This window comes from Mixophyes fleayi, chromosome 4 (genome assembly GCF_038048845.1).
Source record: "Mixophyes fleayi isolate aMixFle1 chromosome 4, aMixFle1.hap1, whole genome shotgun sequence".
Lineage (NCBI taxonomy): Eukaryota > Metazoa > Chordata > Amphibia > Anura > Limnodynastidae > Mixophyes > Mixophyes fleayi.
In genome coordinates, this window is record NC_134405.1 from 143,008,498 (window position 1) to 143,031,085 (window position 22,588).

The window sequence follows — 22,588 nt, forward strand, 5'->3', positions numbered from 1 at the left end:
TGTCTTTATTACTATATATATATATATATATATATATATATATATATATATATATATATATATATATGAGAGAGAGAGATGGATGGATGTGTGGGAGACCTCTTTTAAATGTGTAATTTTCTGTGCTCTTTTGATGCACAAAATAATTGTTTAAAAATGTAAAAAATGCTTGAAAATTTTTTCAAACCACAGGGGGGCTCTGTGAGGTGTATATCTGAGGTGTGTTCCACAAGGACTTGTGAAAATCCTGCCACTCCCCCTGGGACGTGTTGCCCAGAATGTACTGATTGTCAGTACCTCGGGCAGATATTGAGGAACGGGGAAAGATTTCGGTCAGATCTGTGTACCACTTGCATCTGCAGGGTGAGTAGATAGGATTGCGGCTGGATGAAAGTGATTGTTTGATTTTAGGCTATTTTATTGGTCTCAGATTAATTCACTGTTTTGGAGTCAGTTTGTGGTTAATTAATTTTACAGCATCAGTATCAGATGCCAGACAGGTAGTGATAAAATTGTTGTCAGTCACTGAGAATATATATAGTTACTTCCAGACTGTCTTATCATTCTTATTCATCCCTTACCATATGTGATCGATACCATAGAAAATCAAGACAACATGGGTTGTTGAGAAGGTCGCAAATATTTTGTGGAACAGTTGAAAATGTGGTTCGGTGGAACTAATATTACTTTTTGGCAGCGGTTAATGTTGCCATTAATATAGTTGGCAATCTACCAAAATCTGCTTACTTTCATTTGACAGTAAAAAAAACATAGTAATCAATAAAAGTATGATATCTGACTAATACTACAAAGTTGCACGTTACATGATGCACTCACCTGTCACTTGGGTAGGAATAGAATAATGATTTGGTTGGCGCCATAGACTGCATGTATGGTAATGAGATTAATTATTAACTGGTGTGTGTTCTGCTCTCCTCTTCCATGCACCGAAATTGGAGCACTTCACCTGAACACAGAGCCGCTAGTGTTTACTATGACTGAAGTTTAGTTTGTTTCTTCTTTTACTTTAATAATTGTGGTGACTTTGGAGTGAGTAGTTGTCAATGATGGCTACTTTCAAAATGTGTCTCACAACAGGTTATTGCAAAAAGAGTTTCTCTTTTTGAGTTTCTCTTTTTATAAAAAAATAGAGCAGATATATGGTAAAAACATAGATAGGCAGTAGAAAGGTACAAATAATGAATACTATACAGTTATAGGAATGCCACACAGATTAAAGGTAAATATGAAAGATACAGATAGACATAATTACTGTGGTGCACAGATATACAGATAGATTAGGAATACAAGCATCACCTCTTACAGACATGATAACACATAAATTAGAATGAGTGAAAAGCGAAGAATCCCAATAAACACTAATACATAGGAACATATCCCTCTCTCCTTCCCTGTTTGTATAATTTGAAACAATACTTCTGGAAATGTCGGTGCATCACATGGAACAAGAACTGGCACAATATTTTTGAAGACTCAAAAAGAATTGGTTCAAAGTTTGAAGCCAAAATTCATAGTTTATAATTTACTGAAAAGAGATATTTTGTCCCAATAGCGTAAATACTTCCACATTGTGAGCTTGTTATTCTCTAATCTCAGTAAATAGTAGATATGATGAGGGATCAGTTGTAGACAGGCATTAGGAGGTTAGGTTTAGTCCTCAATATACCCAAATGAAGATGGTCTAAAAGCTGTGACTTGTATGCTCCATTATGTACTTTCCTTATTGTGTCCCGTAACGCTATCTTCTCCTGTCTCTTGTCACGTGTTATGTATCTCCTTTTAGAATGGAACAGTCCAGTGTGTGAGAGAGAGCTGTCCAGAACTGACCTGTCTGAAGAGATACACCCCATCTGGTCAGTGCTGTGCAGCCTGCCAGCAAGGTGAGACTACACCCTTATACCGCAGGTGGCAACTGCGCCTATGGGCCATTCTGTTAACTGAATCATGTACTTCTTATGCTTACAGGCTGTGACTATGAAGGCTTGACATACAGAAATGGGGACTATTTCCTCTCACAAAGCAATCCTTGCTTGAACTGTTCCTGTTTGGTGAGTGACACATTTCATCTGAAACTGTGTAACTGTGTAATGTGATCAAGCATTGTAATACATTTTTAACCCAGAAGACTGGCTCCATGATAGATTCTTGTGACTCACTCTCTCGCAGTAACACAGTCCGTTCTAAGCAACTGTAACATTCCTAGATGCCCACTGAGATTTGTCTCCTCACCTCTGACACTTTCTGTTCTGTTGCAGAATAATTTGGTGAGATGTTTACCCGTTCAATGTCCTGTAGCTGCTTGCACCAACCCAGTACCAACCCCAGGCCAGTGCTGCCCCACCTGCCCAGGTAAATCTTCTTTCACAATAGTGGAACAAAATCTTCACAGTGAGAAAAGTGATGAGTGACTTACTAGCTGTTTAGCGGGTCACCAATTCAACTTTAGCAACACTGAATAAATGGATTATACATTTTACTGAAATACATTGTTGGTTATAACACAAGTAACATACTGAGAACCTGGAATGCCCACATCAGTGTGGTCAGACACTATTTAGTACTTTGATTTTTGAATCTGGATTTTTCGCAGCAACTGAATAGCCAGATTTTCATCACCCCTGATTTAGAGGGATAAAAAAAGAAGGGATCAATAGACCATGGTGTCTGTCCCTCTCACCACAGGTTGACACAATGACAGACATCGAAGAGGTTTATGGCCCATGAAGACTTTCCTCGAGATGGCAGTGACATCACCTACATGTTATTCCCTTTATTCCTCCTAGTGTGTGACTTGAATGGGCGTCCCTTGTTACCTGGCCAGAACATTACCACCTCTGATGGCTGTCATCATTGCACATGTCAGGTGAGTATTGAGAGCGAATTAGCTATAATCAATAAATATATTAAAAAGCTAGACAGTGTGGCATTATCATATAAGAACTTAACATTTTTCTGTTCTTCTGCTTTCAGTGGGTATATTCACTTAAACAATAATATGACTTGTATATTGAATATGTATGCTAGTATTATGCCTTTACCCAATCTGTTTTGTTAACCTGTTTTGGCTATCTTTGTTAAGAGCTGTTCATTTTTGTGCAAATGTGCCTATGCAACTGCTAAGCATAGAACAAGGAGGGCCTGCTTTAAACTTTGGGAAGTGTTCTGTGCACACAATTTGCAGGATTGTGTTCCCTGGTGGGAAAGTGCATATGGTGGGCACAGGTAGAAAATATCACTTCCTAGGCAAGACTACTATCACTTTTGGGCCACTCCTATAGTCAATTACCACATTTATAGTTTTCTCCGGAATACTGCTTGTTCGGGCCTTGCAATGTTTTAAATACTTTATGGGCCTGAGTCATTAAGGAGAGCAAAGCATAAAAAAGGTGTAACTGCACCTGGGCAAAACCATGTTGCATTGGAGGGGGGGGGGGGCAATTTAAAATGTGTGAACAGATTTATAGTTGGGTAGGGTATGTTCTAGACCAAATGTAAGTTTGAGTGTAAAAATGAAGCTATCACGTATTTGTGTGCTAAATGACAAAAAAGCAGTCAAAATGTTCCTTTTGTGCAAAATAATAAACTAATTTGCACCCCTTGCATTGTGACATGGTTTGTCCGGAATCACATTTACTCCCTTTTTTTTTGCCTTGCTCTTCTTAATGTCTCAGTCCCTATGAGTGTAAGGATCCATTGGGACTGTCTCTGTTACATGTATCACACTTGTACACTGGTTCTTATTACACTGGCATTTGTGCACATGAAAATGATTAAGGGAATCTGATTGATGTCCCATTGGAAGTATAGGCTGACGACTAGTCTCTGCCACTTGTGCAAAAATCAGTTTTTTTTGCAGATGGAAAGAGGCCCTCACCCCTCTAAATCTCCAGTCTAGTTTTGTTATACTGTATAGGTGCAGTCTGAGGCTCCTTCCTGCATCTCGCCTACATTTAGCCCCTATCCATCAAAGAGTGCAACATTTTGATCCAGCACATGTGTCATCGTCTTGAATTGCTAAATTATGTGTTCAACCATATAAATGAGTGAAATCACGCAATAAATAAATAAATAGGTGCAAGATGTAACTAGAGATGAGCGCACTCGGATTTATGAAATCCGAGCCCACCCGAACGTTGCCGATTCGAGTCGGATCCGAGACAGATCCGGGTATTGGCGCCAAATTCAAATCTGAAACCGAGGCTCTGACTCATAATCCCATTGTCGGATCTCGCGATACTCGGATCCTATAAATTCCCCGCTAGTCGCCGCCATCTTCACTCGGGCATTGATCAGGGTAGAGGGAGGGTGTGTTAGGTGGTCCTCTGTCCTGCTATATCTCGTGCTGTTCAGTTCAGTGCTGTGCTGTGCTGTGCTGTGCTCAGTCCAGTGGTGCTGTGTCCTGTGCTCTGTCCTTCTGAGGTCAGTGGTGCTGCTGGGTCCTGTGCTGTGTCCTGTTCAGTCCAGTGGTGCTGTGTCCTGTGCTCTGTGCTTCTAAGGGCATAGGTTTTTCCCCAATATTCCCCTGTGTTTAAAAAAATAAAAAAAAGTTATTTAAAAAAATACCAAAAACTAATTTAATTTTTTTTTAATTACCACAAAATTTGCACAACCAATCCTGCAGTATAAGCCCATTGGTACTGCAATATTACCAAGTTCACACATTCAGCAGTAAAAGTCCAGTGGTACTGCAATATTACAAAGTTCACACATTCTGCAGTATCAGTCCAGTGGTGCTGTGTCCTGTGCTCTGTCCTGCTGAGTTCCGTAGTGCTGCTTGGTCCTGTGCTGTGTCCTGTTCAGTCCAGTGGTGCTGTGTCCTGTGCTCTGTGCTTTTAAGGGCATAGTTATTTCCCCATTATTCCCAAGCTTTTAAAAAATAAAAAAAAAGTTATAAAAAAGATAAAAATAAAAATTTTTAAAAAAATATATAATTATAACCAAATTTACAAAACCAATCCAGCAGTATAAGCCCATTGGTACTGCAATATTACCAAGTTCACACATTCAGCAGTAAAAGTCCAGTGGTACTGCAATATTACAAAGTTCACACATTCTGCAGTATCAGTCCAGTAATGCTGTGTCCTGTGCTCTGTCCTGCTGAGTTCCATAGTGCTGCTGGGTCCTGTGCTGTGTCCTGTTCAGTCCAGTGGTGCTGTGTCCTGTGCTCTGTGCTTCTAAGGGCATAGTTATTTCCCCATTATTCCCCTGTGTTTAAAAAAAAAAAAAGTTATAAAAAATATTAAAATAAAAAATTAAAAAAAAAAAGTAATTATAACCAAATTTGCAAAACCAATCCAGCAGTATAAGTCCATTGGTACTGCAATATTACCAAGTTCACACATTCTGCAGTATCTTGTGCTACATATAATGGAGACCAAAAATTTGGAGGATAAAGTAGGGAAAGATCAAGACCCACTTCCTCCTAATGCTAAAGCTGCTGCCACTAGTCATGACATAGACGATGAAATGCCATCAACGTCGTCTTCCAAGCCCGATGCCCAATCTCGTAGTACCGGGCATGTAAAATCCAAAAAGCCCAAGTTAAGAAAAAGTAGCAAAAAGAGAAACTTAAAATCATCTGAGGAGAAACGTAAAGTTGACAATATGCCATTTACGACACGGAGTGGCAAGGAATGGCTTAGGCCCTGGCCCGTGTTCATGACTAGTGGTTCAGCTTCACCCATGGATCTTATCCCTCCTCGCCCCCCCCCTACAAAAAATTGAAGAGAGTTATGCTGTCAGCAACAAAACAGCAAACAACTCTGCCTTCTAAAGAGAAATTATCACAAATCCTCAAGGCGAGTCCAAGGGTGTTGGTGGTTGTCAAGCCTGACCTTCCCATCACTGTACAGGAAGAGGTGGCTCGGGAGGAGCCTATTGATGATGTAGCTGGCGCTGTGGAGGAACTTGATGATGAGGATGGTGATGTGGTTATTGTAAATGAGGCACCAGGGGGGGAAACAGCTGATGTCCATGGGATGAAAAAGCCCATCGTCATGCCTGGTCAGAAGACCAAAAAATGCACCTCTTCGGTCTGGAGTTATTTTTATCCAAATCCAGACAACCAATGTATGGCCATATGTAGCTTATGTAAAGCTCAAATAAGCAGGGGTAAGGATCTTGCCCACCTAGGAACATCCTCCCTTATACGTCACCTGAATAACCTTCATAGTTCAGTGGTTAGTTCAGGAACTGGGGCTAGGACCCTCATCGGTACAGGGACACCTAAATCCCGTGGTCCAGTTGGATACACACCAGCAACACCCTCCTCGTCAACTTCCTCCACAATCTCCATCAGATTCAGTCCTGCAGCCCAAGTCAGCAGCCAGACTGAGTCCTCCTCAATACGGGATTCATCCGAGGAATCCTGCAGCGGTACGCCTACTACTGCCACTGCTGCTGTTGCTGCTGTTAGTCGGTCATCTTCCCAGAGGGGAAGTCGTAAGACCGCTAAGTCTTTCACAAAACAATTGACCGTCCAACAGTCGTTTGCCATGACCACAAAATACGATAGTAGTCACCCTATTGCAAAGCGTATAACTGCGGCTGTAACTGCAATGTTGGTGTTAGACGTGCGCCCGGTGTCCGCCATCAGTGGAGTGGGATTTAGAGGGTTGATGGAGGTATTGTGTCCCCGGTACCAAATCCCGTCGAGATTCCACTTCACTAGGCAGGCGATACCAAAAAGTACGATCAAGTGTCCTCAGTGCTCTAAAAAATGCGGTTGTACCCACTGTCCACTTAACCACGGACATGTGGACAAGTGGTTCTGGGCAAACGAAGGACTATATGACTGTGACAGCCCACTGGGTAGATGCATCCCCTTCCGCAGCAACAGCTGCATCAGTAGCAGCATCTACAAAATGGCTGCTTGTGCAAAGGCAGGCAACATTGTGTATTACAGGCTTTAATAAGAGGCACAACGCTGACAACATATTAGAGAAAATGAGGGAAATTATCTCCCAGTGGCTTACCCCACTTAGACTCTCATGGGGATTTGTGGTGTCAGACAATGCCAGTAACATTGTGCGGGCATTAAATATGGGCAATTTCCAGCACGTCCCATGTTTTGCCCACACCATTAATTTGGTGGTGCAGCATTACCTCAAGAGTGACAGGGGTGTGCAGGAGATGCTTGCGGTGGCGCGCAAAATTGCTGGACACTTTCGGCATTCAGCCAGTGCCTACCGCAGACTAGAGGCACATCAAAAAAGCATGAACCTGCCCTGCCATCACCTCAAACAAGAGGTTGTGACGCGCTGGAACTCCACCCTCTATATGCTGCAGAGGATGGAGGAGCAGCAAAAGGCCATTCAGGCCTACACAGCCACCTACGACATAGGCAAAGGAGTGGGGATGCGCCTCAGTCAAGCGCAGTGGAGACTGATTTCCGTGTTGTGCAAGGTTCTGCAGCCATTTGAACTTGCCACACGAGAAGTCAGTTCCGACACTGCCAGCTTGAGTCAGGTCATTCCCCTGATCAGGCTGTTGCAGAAGCAGCTGGAGAAAGTGAGGGAGGAGCTGGTAAGCCATTGCGATTACACCAAGCATGTAGCTCTTGTGGATGTAGCCCTTCGTACGCTTTGCCAGGATCCGAGGGTGGTCACTCTTTTAAAGTCAGAGGAATACATTCTGGCCACCGTGCTCGATCCTCGGTTTAAAGCGTATGTTGTGTCTCTGTTTCCGGCAGACACAAGTCTACAGCGGTGCAAAGACCTGCTGGTCAGGAGATTGTCCTCTGAAGAGGACCGTGACATGCCAACAGCTCCACCCTCATTTTCTTCCACATCTATGGCTGCGAGGAAAAAGCTCAGTTTTCCCAAAAGAGGCACTGGCGGGGATGCTGATAACATCTGGTCCGGACTGAAGGACCTGCCAACCATTGCAGACATGTCTACTCTTGCTGCATTGGATGCTGTCACAATAGAAAAAATTGTGGATGATTACTTTGCTGACACCATCCAAGTAGACATGTCAGACAGTCCATATTGTTACTGGCAGGAAAAAAAGGCAGTTTGGAAGCCCCTGTACAAACTGGCTCTATTTTACCTGAGTTGTCCCCCCTCCAGTGTGTACTCGGAAAGAGTTTTTAGTGCAGCGGGGAACCTGGTCAGTGAGCGGCGAAGGAGGTTGCTTCCTCACAACGTTGAAAAAATGATGTTTATAAAAATGAATAATCAATTCCTCAATGAAGTACAGCACTGCCCTCCAGATAGTACAGAGGGACCTGTGGTTGTGGAGTCCAGCGGGGACGAATTGATAATGTGTGATGAGGAGGAAGTACACACTGTAGGGGGAGAGGAATCAGAGGTTGAGGATGAGGACGACATCTTGCCTCAGTAGAGCCTGTTTAGTCTGTACAGGGAGAGATGAATAGCTTTTTTGGTGTGGGGGCCCAAACAAACCAATCATTTCAGCCAAAGTTGTTTGGTAGGCCCTGTCGCTGAAATGATTGGTTTGTTAAAGTCTGCATGTCCTATTTCAACAACATAAGGGTGGGTGTGAGGGCCCAAGGACAATTCCATCTTGGAACTTTTTTTTTTGCATTATATGACCAATCAACAGTCGTTTGCCATGTTCAAAAAGTAAAACCAAATTTAAACAAATTCAAGAAATTAAACCAAAAGTAAAATGCCCTGTCATAATTTAAAACAAGAGGTATTGACGTGCTCTAAAACTACTGTATTGTTGTTTATATTTTATAAACACTACACTTGAAAGCTTGAGTCTTTCAATGAAAAAGTAACTGTCCATTGCACGAATATTTGCAACAGGGACAATTTTAGGGTTAAGAAAGTCAACTAATAACACTTCGACGCTGTCTGTCTTTATAAACACTACACTTGGAAGTTGGAGGAGGTATTGTGGCCCCGGCACCAAATTTACTACCGGGGCCACTCCACTGTGCAGTCCATATTTAGGTGTATCAGATATTAAACAACGGTGACAGTTGATGCCCAATTTTTTAATTATATTGTTGGCGCTGTAAAAAATTGTGTTCCGGGCACACCACACTACGCAGTCCATACCCTTTTTTGGTGGAATTCTGACCCGTGGAGGGTTTTTTAATTATATTGTGGCCTTGGTACCAAATTGTGTACTGGGGCCACCACACTACGCAGTCAAGATAGATAGATGCGTATCATAGATAAAGTACATTCAGTGGTGTGGGGCAAATTGAAAAATATTCAAAATGCACTGACATTAAAAACAAGAGGTTTTCACACGCTGAACCTCCAACATGTATATGATGGAGAGGATGGAGGAGCAGCCGTATGTGCAGTGTAATGCAGACCTGTTGAAGGTTTTTTATATATTTTATTGTGGTGGCCAGTGGCCAGTCCTCTATGCAGTCCAGATACTATTTTTGGGTGTAATTCTGACCTGTTGAAGGTTTTCTATATATTATATTGTGGTGGCCAGTGGCCAGTCCTCTATGCAGTCCAGATACTATTTTTGGGTGTAATGCAGACCTGTTGAAGGTTTTCTATATATTTTTTATTGTGGTGCCCAGTGCCCACTACTCTACGCAGTCCAGATACTATTTTTGGGTGTAATTCAGACCTGTTGAAGGTTTTCTATATATTATATTGAGGTGGCCAGTGGCCAGTCCTCTACGCAGTCCAGATACTATTTTTGGGTGTAATTCAGACCAGTTGATGGGTTTTTAATTGTATTGTGGGGAACACTCCTCTACGCAGTCCAGAAAGATACCTCGTTGCAACGTTTTGTACTAAAAAAAAATTATTGTGAGGTGTTAGGTGTTCAGAATAGCCTTTAAATTAGTGGAAATTATTGTTATTGAATGGTTTTGAGGTTAATAATAGCGTAGGAGTGAAAATAAGCCCAAAAACTTGATTTTTACACTTTTTAGTTTTTTTAAAAAAAAAATCCAAAACCTTAAATCCGAACCAAAACGTTTCGGCAGGTGTTTTGCAAAACAAATCCGAACCCAAAACATCGAGAAAATCCGGATCCAAAACACAAAACACGAGACCTCAAAAGTCGCCGGTGCACATCCCTAGATGTAACCTACACTACTGCACAATGCATCAGCTGCAGTTGGTTTGATCAATAGTCATGTTTGGATTTTATTTATGGTTTGCCATTCTAGATTACCAATAAATACAGCTAAGGTACTATTCATTATGCAGCTTAAGGTGTTTTGGCACATTTTTTAAACTTGAATAAATGTCTGATTTGCTTTGTTTTGGCTTTAGGTATTTTAATGTGATTGACCCTTATATCCAACTTTGCACCATGTTTTTTCATCTTGTTGTAAACAATCCCTCTCTTCTGTTCCCTGATCGGCAGGATGGTGTAGTGAGATGTACAGATGCTGTACGTTGTCCACAATTCTGCACTCATGGTGTGAAACGTGGTTCATGCTGCCCGGATTGTTCAGCCTGTGACCTGCAAGGTGACATTATACCAAATGGAGTCACCTTTCAGGGTAATGGTGATCCATGTGATAGCTGTATGTGTCAGGTAATTTACACTTCTAGTCCTGTAAAGTGCTGCATGTTTATGTTTTACATTCATTCCGTGACATCTAGGTTGCATTAGCCTAAGGGTTTGTTCAGATACATTTAGAGAACCAAACTTTGCTCACTTTATGTTCCAAACAGAACATGGTGTGAACAATCTGCTCTGAATATCAAGCAGGCATCAGAAAATTGATCCTGGTGCCTTCATACCTCTAATGTTCGGACAAGCTCCACACCAAACACTCAATTTACTGGTATTTGGTGCTGACCAGTGATCTCTAGCATTGATTTTCCCAACAGCAGAGCTGTACAGGTATCAAGACCATTGATATTCACGTATATGTTTATTAATCAGAACAGTTTGCTCATGTGTTTCATTGTGAACACTACACAAGCAAATTTTCATTAAATGCTGAGTCAGAAAGTGTCCTAAAGTGTTGGTAGGCTGACTGTATTCAGTCTGTGTGTTACACGTGGTGCTAATTTACAGAGAGGAGCAGCCAGTTCTAATAATAAATCCATACCCTGGAGTCTTCTGTGTACCTTTAAGGTGTACAGTGGTGAAAGATAAACACTATAACTGCATCAAAATATATGTTCCATCAAAAATAAAGTGATCTGGAAATTAAAGGGTTAAATTAAAAGGGTTAAAAGTTTAACCTAATGAGAACTCTAGAATAAGAATCTCCTGTTCAGTGCATTTCTGAAAGGATTTTTCCTAACAAACTCAAGTTTTATCACTATAATTTCCAGATCACTCACTCTTCATATTGATGTTTTTTTTAGCGGGTGTGCAAGAGCGATTAGGAGGGTACAAATGTGATATATGATGTTTGTCTGCCAACTTGGGAAAAAAAGAGGGCACAGAGATAAATGATGATTTTTCTTTGGTGACTTGGCTAAATGAATGGTGTTGCACTATGTGCAATCACATTCTTCCAATTCAGGCTCTGGGTACAGGATTTTTAGTCGCATCACTTGCACCACATACAGAGCAAGTGTAAGTGCTGATTGATAGTGATGACGGGCGCGTATGTGTTTGTAAGTGAGACAACACCGTGGAGCACAAATGCACCTTGTTTTCTTTTCCATATATAAAAGTTTTTTTACTGAGGCATTACAATGAATTGGAGTATTATATCTCCTTTGCACTATACGCTTACAACTACATTTAACCCTAAAGATTCAATGTGTGTCTAAGACTTAAATGAAAGAATAGGAGTGGGAGTGTGCCGCAGCTTGGTAGGGTACCCACTAGTTCCCACAGCTAGCTAACTACTTGCGCCACCTAATTCCTGACGCACTTTTTCAGTCTTGTTTGACGGGTGTTCCACCTGCGTCTTGATCCGTCTAGGGTAGTTTTTGCGGGTAGACGCCCATAGTATCTGAATTATTCACGGTTACGCCTACCTAACTCCGTGTTCACCCTTTTCCCTCATACTGAGACTCAAACTGTCACCGTGTACACTTGCATATGAAAGCCAGACGGAACTGCAGGGGACTGTTGCTTACTGCGCATGCGCCATCAGTGGAAATGTGCAGGATGCGCCTGAAATGGACTTTGCGTCCGACTCTAAATTAGGCCCTGGGCCTCTATAGCTGTCAATATTAGTGCTTTTTTGCTACTTTTATAATTTTATTGTTTATAGGTGCTGCTTTAATGGCCCGATGTGCGTTCATGAATATTTAATATGTAATAAATATGTTGTTATAAATATTCACCAGCGCTGCCACTTGTCTTTTCCTCTTTTAAACTGTTAAAATGCATTTTATGTACAGTAGGGATTAAGAACATCCTTATATGTATTTAATGTATATATATATATATATATATATATATATATATATATATATATATATATATAATGTAAATGTATTCCTATTAATTATTTTAGTATTAAGAGTTGTTAATGTATTTAATATTTTTTACATATTCAAATTGATAAGTTTCTTGAGATCCGCTTGTACTTGAATACGGTTGTAGGTACTTGCAATTTCTGTCCTTTTTTCAAAAACGCAAATTGCGTCCACTTTGCGTTCCAAGATGAATCAAGCGCTGTCTATGTAGAAAGGATTCTTACTCATACTGATAGTATGCCATACTCATGCAATGAGAATAGTGCATTTTTTCTAGTATAGTAAGGTTCTGTGTACAACCCTGTGTTCCGCTCCTCAGTATTGTACTGTACTGTATTTATCTGTGTTTCTCCTTAAACTATAGGTAGTGCTTGATGTTTTCATGGTCTGTGAGATAATTTTCTGTGCATAATGTTTAGATGATGATGAAGACGATGATGATAATAATTCAATAATATGCAATCTGTTTCTTTCTACAGAATGGTAATGTAAATTGTGTACGAGTATCTTGTCCACAGCTGACTTGTGTTCTGCAAGAAGAGGTTCCTGGGGAATGTTGTAAGAGGTGTCAAGGTAAGTAACTGCCTGCTGCACTCTGTGATCTATAATTCTACTGCAAGAGTCACATCATTTAAGCCTGTGCATTACTTTAAACATTATACACTATTTTTATCATTGAGCCTGATTACATATAAACCTCTCTGAAATAATTCTCAATTATCTCCACATCGCAGGCTGCATTGATGGGAAAATCACACGTAGGCATGAGGAGGAATGGAGACCGAATGGAGAACCGTGTCATGGTTGCCGTTGTTTGGTACAACACACCTCTGTGTTCTCCTGAATCAGCTGTACCCTGCTGCAACTGCTCTCTCTGACACTCTATGTTTCCTTTACTTTTTCTTTATCCTGTTTATGGCTTGGTATTCCTCTGTATGATACAACCTGTTGTCTTGAAGTGTACTGGTATTTAGGGTTAGAGTTACTGGGACTGATTCATTAAGGCACATAAATGCAGATATTGTGCCTCATTTTGCTTAAAATCGCTCTGCGGATGCCCAGAAACTAACAATACGCCAGAAAATGCAGTAAAATCCAATTCACCTTCAAGTGTAAATGACCCTTACTATAGCCTGGGATTTCAATGTGGAGGGGAATGGGCATATGCACATAGCAAATTTACAGTAAGGCTGTGCCATGCTGGAGTGCAGGCAGCAGCATCCAATTCAAGCTTTGTTTCCCAGACGTAACATTTGCACCAGCTACACGTCTGGTGTAAGTGATGATTGCTAGTAATGGCTTGTCACGTATACATGTTAGAACATGAGTTTGCCATTGAGAGCAACTGTAAAAATGTATTTTATGTACAGTAGACATTAATAACATCCTCATACATGTATACTATGGAAAAAAGAAAAGAAAATACTTTTTCATTTTTTTATGTTTTGTCTCTGACTATATAATTAACAGGTAACATTTAGTGAAAGTTTTTTTTTCTGTGAGTTCTTTTGTGACTTTATATTCCACATATATATTGGACATATCCTGCAGTGTATTGTCTGTTAGAGCAAAGCGGATCTAGACCTGTATTCATCAACAGTCGTATCTGCTCCTTGTTGAATATGGATGTGCATATGCCCGATTTATGTGCGTATTTAAAAAAAATGCCCAGTAGGCTTGTTTTGTGTTCCTTGATGAATCAGGCCCACTGTGTTTTGTAGGTGTATTTTTGCTCCTACACAAAGAAGGTAAAGTTCTGCGCTTGCCATGCAACTTGCTCATTGGTTCATATTTAGTCTTGAGATGCACCTAAGCGTACTGCAACTCCAATATGGGTGGACGTATTTAACTTGCATCAGTGCATATTTGCAAACCTATGTGGAACTGTAAATAACACTGTAACTTTCTATTCCTATCAAATAATATTAATTTAGGGCGTTTCTTTCCCACCCTCTGACCTTGCGTCTCTTCTGTACACAGGAGGGCAAAGTTCAGTGTAGAAAACGTCACTGCGCCTCTCTGTGCAGAAACCCTGCACCTCCCAAACCAGGAACCTGCTGCCCTGTGTGTGATGGTAAGTCACTGAGCTAATCTTCATTTCAGACAGGGCAAACGTTTAATATTATAATAAAGACAAGTATTGATCATATTATTTCACAGTAATGTAATTTTAGCCATTTCTTTACTAAAAAGAGCAAAACCTTTTATATGTAGACACAATTAAAATACGCCAACTATATTATATCTTCACTGATTGCCTGTCAAGTTATAGCATTCTGCATTGCTCCTCTTTCTATTAAATGCCCTTAGCTGTTTTGTTATATGTAACCATAATATTTATTCTAGGCTTTTGATCTAGCATTCTATTCAGTATACAGATATATAATTGTTCATTTAGTAACTACTCACACACAGATTATACTTATGATCAGTGGCAGCATTGTATAAGACGTCAGTGGGGCCTATGTAATATCACAGTGCAATGAGCACAAATGTGCTATAACCCAGAGCAACCAGCATTCATTATCTAAGTGTGTTTGAAAATTGGTGGCTATAAACTGATTGGTTGTTATGGTTAATGGTTACAGTCCATTTAAGCACATTGCACTATACGTCCCAACGTCTTGAGAAGCAACACCTAATTATGTACATGTTCCCCCCAGGCTGTTCATATAATGGTCGGACTTATCAAAACGGGCAAGTCGTAAGAAGCTCTGACTCCTGTTCCCGCTGCTTCTGTGAGGTGTCTTTTCCTACTTTATTACAACTCTTGTTCGGAAGATACTGTTTGTATATATGGCATTCTTAGCATATATCAGAAATATGGGTATTTACATATTGCTACCAATAGTCATTTACATAAAAACCAACATTAAATACACAACTGATAGTAACTATCACATTGAGAGTACTATGTATAAAAACATGGAGAAGAACAGGGCTGGATTATAAAGCAATCCAAGGATACAAAACTCGTCCACAGTCCAAAATGTTTGGGCTTTCTGATGATGGCACAAAGGGCTCTACCATACACTAGGGGGTATATTTACTAAACTGCAGGTTTGAAAAAGTAGAGATGTTGTCTATTATTAATATTAATTTTTATTTATAGGGCGCCACTAGGTGTCCGTAGCGCCGTACAGGGACAAACGAAATTACAATACGAGGTGAGACAGCACAGTACAGTAAACAATAAGCACAGTAACTCAGTGAGCTCAAAGCACAGCTAGAGAGGGCGGAGGAGGGGAGAGGGGAAGGTCCGCCAACGACGGAGTCCAAGAGGGAAGGCACGGATGACAGGGAGACCCCCAAGGGGAGAGGAGGGAGCGAGAGGGGACAGGGGGAAGAGGGTCCTCAAGGAGGAGGGCTAAGTAGCTGGAGAGCAGCGTTAACAGTGGTGAAGACAGGAGGAGAGAATACCCTGCTCAAAGGAGCGTACAATCTAAGGGTAATAGACCAGGGAACTGGTCTATAGCAACCAGTCAGATTCTAGCTATCATTTTGTAGAATGTACTAAATAAATGATAACTAGAATCTGATTGGTTGCTATAGGCAACATCTCCCCTTTTTCAAACCTGCAGTTTAGTAAATATAGCTCTAGGTGTCTCGCTGTTGTGTCTATCGGTGCTACCACTAATCCAGTACAGCAGTATTGGCTGAGATCAGATACTTCAATGACTGTAACCATTTACTGTTTTATTAAAATTGGGCCTGGAAGACTAAATAAAAGGAAAGTTGGGTCAGGGGGCTGACTGGGGTTGTGCAGCCATTTGAAAGCAAATTTGGAAATTTCCTAAGCGCATTTGTGTTTGTTCTGCTTTTTGTTTCACAGAATGGAAATGTCCAATGCAACCCTATACCCTGTAGCCCAACACTGTGTAGAAACCCTGTCCGGAATCCAGGAGAGTGCTGCCCAAGGTGACATGTACATACTGAATATTGAAATGCTAAATGCGTAACTGTAGAGTATATATGAATCCTGCCATAGGATAGTGACCAAGATACATTATGCCATTAATTTACAAGCATTTAATGGAAAAGTTTTGCCACATGGTCATCATGGAGGTACAGCAGATTGTTTTTACTTTTCTCTCTTAGTATCTTTATTTGGTCCTAGAAACCTACTATCATCCCAAAAACACTCCTAACACCACAACATTCTCCCATACTCTTTACATAAAAATTCCATATTCAGTGATATTTATCTCTGTTTCTCCTTTCTGTCATTACACAAACCCTGTATTAGGTGTGAAGGATGTGAGTTTGATTCTCGGACATATCCTGAAGGTGAAGTTTTTACAGCTGTCCATGACCCTTGTCTCAGCTGCACATGTTTGGTGAGTTTTGACTGACTTAGACTAGGTACATACTGTAGGTTTTTCAACCAATTATGAGACAAATCACCCGATAAACGACTGCTCAGCCACATATCGCTTTAGTGTGTATAATCACACAATGAACGACAATCCTTGAAAAAAAGGGCCAGTTGTCGTTTCATTTGGTCGGTCGTATTTTGTAATAATCTTGTTCCAATCACCTTCCGATCCTGTAGTGTGTGTGCACTCACAATCTCCATAGAGTTTAGAGTCATGTTTGTTTCAGCCAATGCCAGCAATGAATATGTCCCGGTGACTTAAATGTAGAGAGTGCTGTAGATGGAATAGTTTGTTCATTCTTAGACTGAATTTTTAGTTTCAGAGTCACAGAAGCTGACAATTCGTAAGGATATGTGGATATAACCAGGTAGTATTAATCAGTGTAACAGGAATGAATGAATGAAAGAATGACTATTGTGCTGTCATTCTCTAAACAACTAGAGGACCAGATGAAGAGCACAGATATGAGGGTAAATCGTGTTATTGTGTACGCATGAATAGCTCAAGCGATCGGATCTACAGTCATTAGTAAAATCATTGTAGATAACACAACGGTCAGGAAAATTCTTCCGTGTGTACCTAGCCTTACAGTTGTTATAAGTAGTATGATAGCAATGATGTTCCGATATTTAAATTATTACAGTAAACAGTACTTTGATTTTTGTAAATTGTTGTCTGATTATTCATTAAATAATGTAATCTGGGTATATGCCCATTATTATTTTTTTGTGCTCAGTCTGGGGAGGTGTCATGTGATCACCTGGACAGGCGGTGTCCTCCTGCGAAGTGCAGTCACCCAGGCAAAGTCACGGGACATTGTTGCCCAAGTTGTGAAGGTAAAGAATATTTGCTGAGGAACAATAGTGTGTCAGATACTTTGACAGCAAGTTGATGGATAATAGGAGAGGAATAAAATGATAAGATAGGGTAGAGGGAGAAAATAATATCATTTGGCTGGGATGGTTACATCAAGATAAAAGGAATGAGGATAATAAAGTAAGAATGTGGTTTAATAAACCTCTTGTTTATATTGTTTTTCTCTACACAGTCTGTGACTTTGAGCGCACAATATACTCTGATGGACAGATGTTCCAGCCCCCGGGACATGGGCCCTGTCTTCAGTGTACCTGCACAGTGAGAATACCTGCTCTTTTTATCTTCACTATCCTTGTCCCTTGCCTTCTTACCCCCTGATATATGGGAAATTTATCAAGCTGCAGGTTTGAAAAAGTGGAGATGTTGCCTATAGCAACCAATCAGATTCTAGTTATCTTTTATTTAGTACATTCTACAAATTGACAGCTAGAATCTGATTGGTTGCTTTAGGCAACATCTCCACATTTTCACACCCACAACTTGATAAATATACCCTTATGTCTGTAGCTACACTCCCCATGCAATTGACGGACTTCAGAGGCTACACTGTACAGCATGGTGGCAAATTAATTTCACTCAACACTATGGGTCAGGAACTACCTGTACACTACATTTTATTTCTGGGTGTACATATACTCACATGCTTAAAGGTCTTTGTGTAACTGGAAAGTAGAGCTGAACAACATAATAATTTTATTTTATAGTACATAGCCCACTGAGACTGTTAAATATTATTTATACCATGTGTGCAGTCCAGCTCATAGGTATAGATAAGGTAAACTCACTACAATTACTGCAGCACTTCACAACATGCTGACTATCAACACATCGCATTGTAGAATGACTCCGATGACTCCAGGAAAATAATTTCCCATAAGGATATCTATAAAATAAGCATTTTATTTTCTATATGAATGCACAGTATATATAAAATATCACATACTGCATTAATTGCACCAAAACATGGGAGAACTGAGTATTTGAAGTTTGGAAGGAATGTGCTTGTCACATATAAATGTAAGCTCTGAAAGCCACTGCTTCCTGATACCAAGATCAAACAGCACATTCAGTCATCTACCTAGGCTTAGTTTCTTAGCAGTATGACCTGAGCAATAAGATGGTATAATATAGAGTGTTCTTTGTACATGAAGGCGATGCCAAAGGCTATGTGCATTCAATTTGCAGACCCAGAGGTCAGTTTATGAAATGCTCCATATTCCATATCCAATCATGTGAGATCATTTATTTGATGTCCTATGAGGGATTATGCATCAAAGGGTACTTTAGATCTCTCACCATTTGAGGAATGAGCCTCAGAAAAGAACATGGGAAAGAAGAAATAACTGCTAGTGAACCACATGTGAGTTTACGGTCTCGCTGTTCCTTTACAGTGGTCAATAAAGACATCTCATAAAATGTATCTAGAACTTAACAGAGATTGTTTATGTGTTAGTAAAGTATGTCAAAGTAATGTGGGGGTTAAACAAAGTTCCAACTATACTGCAAGAACACAGACAGCTATTGGCAGAAATGACACAACTTGATAACTACTGTACCAGGCTCTGTAACTGACACTACCCTGTATGGTGCAGAAAGGAAATGTCCGCTGTGTAGAGGAGGCCTGCCCACCAATATCCTGCCCTAACCCAGTGAGAGACCCAAATAAATGTTGCCCAATCTGCAAAGGTAAGAAAGCTGATGGAAAAGTGGTATGTTTCTGTGACTTTGTGCTTTGTATTTTGTATGCTCCCTTATGTAGTCCTCATCTGTGTTAAATTCAGTTCTCTGTTTTTTTGCCTTTGTGACTTTGATTCATAGAACTCTTTTTATTATGTCTGTTTTAATTCACTGCTCTCTTTTCTACATTTCCTCTCCTGTCACTCTTTCTCTCCAGTCTGTGTGCAGGATGGAGTTGAATTCTTGGAGGGGGTGGAGTGGGAGCCGGAAGGTGATCCATGCAGCAGCTGTGCCTGTTTGAACGGTGACACTGTATGTGGGGTGAGCCAGTGCCCCCCGCTGTCCTGTCTTCACCCAACCCATAATGAAGGTAAGCTACTGTATTACACTATAATCTACTCTTGTGCTGCACACAGATGTATTTTCACTCAGATTAGTTACATTCCATTTGCTATGCACACAGCACCGAGCTGTGTCTCTGTGAGCACTAAAATCTGCTCCATCTGAAATATATTCCCTATGTACTAATAAACTTTACTTTATACTGGGCCACATTTCCCCACACTGTAATCCTGCACCATGTGACCAGGATGCCTGTATTATTTTTTCTTTTATATTGCACCACTGATATGCATAAAGGCTCCCAAGAGATTTGTAAGCACAGTAGGCAAAAGAGGATTCCCAGACTATACATTTTTACAATTTAATAGGCTAAATGCTATGTGTATCTAGAGCCGTAAATGTGCTTTCTTAACCATTAGGCGAGTGCTGCCCAGTGTGTGACTTATGCACTTACAACCAGCAAGTGTTCAGCAATGGGCTGGACTTCACCGACCCGGACAACCCGTGCCAGAACTGCCATTGCCAGGTGAGGGCTCAAATAAACTTACTGGGTCTGTAACAAAGGGTACAAAAAGCACTCTTTCTTGTGACCTTCAGCCAATGATTAACTTATTACATGGATCTAGCAGAATGCTAGCAGACATACAGCCATTTTTACAGTTCCTTTATGTGCCAAACATTTCTGTGTGTTTTTTTAGCATTTACTTTCTTGATCTGTGTGTATTATTATGTTGGTGCAATATAATATATTTAAAATTCTCAGTCATTAAATGTACTTTCAAGTCATGATTGTTACAAATTCATCCTTACATATTTATTACAATTCAGTGGATTAGCATTAAAATCAGAATTGAATTCACATGATTTCATACAATAAAAAAAATCATGGCATTTATATGTATGGACATATAGGACATAATCAGGAAAAAAATATGCAAAGCTTTAAGCTTGGTGGTGGATGGACCCAGAATTTTGGGCAAAAGTTTAGAGACCCAAAGTTTATTTGACATAACCGACTGTCACTTTTCTGTATTTGACCCAATTAGTGATACATTTTGTATACCAATGCCTCTTTAAAGACCATAATTTCAATGAGGACATGCAGTCTGGTCACAATTTGCCAACTATGTTATAAAAAGTAAAGATAAACCTCTTGAATTTTTAATAGTTTGGGATGTAACTGTTAAGTTGTCTGTTGTTGTTTATAATGTCTTGTCTGTGAGGCTAGTTGCCCTTCTTTTCCCTTCCCTCTTCTCCTCCACTTATTCTCCCCCCTCCCCAGCTTCATGTTTGTCATTATTATACGTTGCAAATTCTTTGAGTAGTAATTGGAAGTAAAAGCACAGATATTGGAAAGAGTTGGGGGTATATTTACTAAACTGCGGGTTTGAAAAAGTGAAGATGTTGCCTATAACAACCAATCAGATTCTAGCTGTCATTTATTTAGTACATGCTACAAAATGACAAATATAATCTTAATTGTTGCTATAGGCAACCTCTCCACTCTTTCAAATCCGCAGTTTAGTAAATCTAGCCCCTGGTCTTAATACTTTCTATGGGAATGGGCTATATGGTTGTGAAATTGCTGACACTTTAGTTTTTATACAGGATGGTACAGTCCATTGTACCCCAACTGCGTGCCCCCCTGTATTATGCTCCAGACCAGAGAAGAAGCCTGGACACTGCTGTGCCACATGCCCAGGTGATAGACTAATTCAGCTGATGAGTAGGGATACATGTGTAGATAGTTTATGATATATAGTTCACAATAACCATTCCTTTTATTTATGGTGGATAATGCTAGCCTGCAGGTACCTTGACAATAGCTTCCTGGATGGAGAACAGTTTTCCAACCCAGTCAATCAGTGCCAGGAATGTGGATGTCAGAATGGACACGTGACCTGCAAAGACAGAGGGTGCCCAGGACCTCAGTGTTCATACCCACTGCCAGGAACCTGCTGTAACAACAACTGCAATGGTGAGCACAATTAATTGATCTACTCTAGATGAGGTCTGTGCACATGAACGCCGACAAGAAGTTTGGCAGGAGAAGAAAATTATTATACGATAAAGAAAGGGTCACGGCCAGGCTATGAATTGCCCCCCTAATTTGACTCACCTCAAGTTAATGATAACCACCTCAATTCACTCTCTTCTTACCAGGGCTGATCTTACCCATTGACACCCCAACACATTCTTCCCCTAAACATTATTGCTTGTTTTAAAAATATAAAAATGAATTTCCAAACACACGCTGCTTTCCTGTCACCTGTGGAGGCTGAGTTGGCTCCCAGACAGAAGCAGCTAAATTTAGCCTCTCGAGATAAGACTTTGATCATGTTACACTCACGAGACTGATAGCTTCTCAGTACATTGACAGTCTTTTAGACTGTAAAGTGCAGGGGTGTCGGAAAGCCCTAGTGCTTTCAGCAAGGGGCTGGGTACTCCTAGGTGACGAAGGGTCTGCTTTTATTTTTGGAGGATCCCAGCTCCCTAGGGAATCCAGACCCATGCTGACCAGACCGGTTGTCATTATGGCAGGGGGATCCCACATTGCGGGGTTCCCCTGATGTAGTGCTACCAGCCCTGGTTGGCACAACCTAGTGCTAGTTCTAGTAAAACCAGGGAGACCCCACTCTTTTTGTTCCCCTGATTTTGCTAGTACCAGCCTAGGCCTGCAGCACTAGGGTTAGTATGTTTGTGGGGGAAGGTTTGGGGTTATTATTTGTGGGTCTATTTTGTTAATAGTAACTATTTTTCATTGGCTGCCGCTAGCATTGCCCTTTGAATATCAACAATTACTACTATCAACATTCACAATGTCACCATTTCAAACATGTCGACAGAATGAATATGACGACATTTACACTGTCACCATTTTGATGTCGACAGTATAAGTATAGACACATTTACCATCACCATATCATACCCAGGCGCAGGCTGGCTGACGCG

The 22,588-nt window shown here is 40.6% G+C and overlaps 1 protein-coding gene across 2 annotated transcripts in view; it reads left to right on the top strand.

The window, feature by feature from the left end:
• KCP (kielin cysteine rich BMP regulator) overlaps positions 1 to 22,588 on the top strand; it is a 97,970-nt gene that overhangs the window by 35,302 nt on the left and 40,080 nt on the right. The window contains exons 9-27 of one of the 2 annotated variants that reach the window (XM_075208537.1): positions 193 to 363; positions 1,805 to 1,901; positions 1,987 to 2,069; positions 2,277 to 2,370; positions 2,805 to 2,884; positions 10,336 to 10,509; positions 12,845 to 12,938; positions 13,100 to 13,182; positions 14,346 to 14,439; positions 15,029 to 15,108; positions 16,198 to 16,283; positions 16,612 to 16,702; positions 17,478 to 17,577; positions 17,790 to 17,875; positions 19,210 to 19,303; positions 19,512 to 19,664; positions 20,056 to 20,162; positions 21,245 to 21,338; positions 21,441 to 21,614. In XM_075208537.1, the coding sequence (XP_075064638.1) occupies positions 193 to 363; positions 1,805 to 1,901; positions 1,987 to 2,069; positions 2,277 to 2,370; positions 2,805 to 2,884; positions 10,336 to 10,509; positions 12,845 to 12,938; positions 13,100 to 13,182; positions 14,346 to 14,439; positions 15,029 to 15,108; positions 16,198 to 16,283; positions 16,612 to 16,702; positions 17,478 to 17,577; positions 17,790 to 17,875; positions 19,210 to 19,303; positions 19,512 to 19,664; positions 20,056 to 20,162; positions 21,245 to 21,338; positions 21,441 to 21,614 (2,035 nt within the window). The remainder of the gene's footprint in view (positions 1 to 192; positions 364 to 1,804; positions 1,902 to 1,986; positions 2,070 to 2,276; positions 2,371 to 2,804; positions 2,885 to 10,335; positions 10,510 to 12,844; positions 12,939 to 13,099; positions 13,183 to 14,345; positions 14,440 to 15,028; positions 15,109 to 16,197; positions 16,284 to 16,611; positions 16,703 to 17,477; positions 17,578 to 17,789; positions 17,876 to 19,209; positions 19,304 to 19,511; positions 19,665 to 20,055; positions 20,163 to 21,244; positions 21,339 to 21,440; positions 21,615 to 22,588) is intronic. The other variant, XM_075208538.1, reaches the window with a different exon arrangement.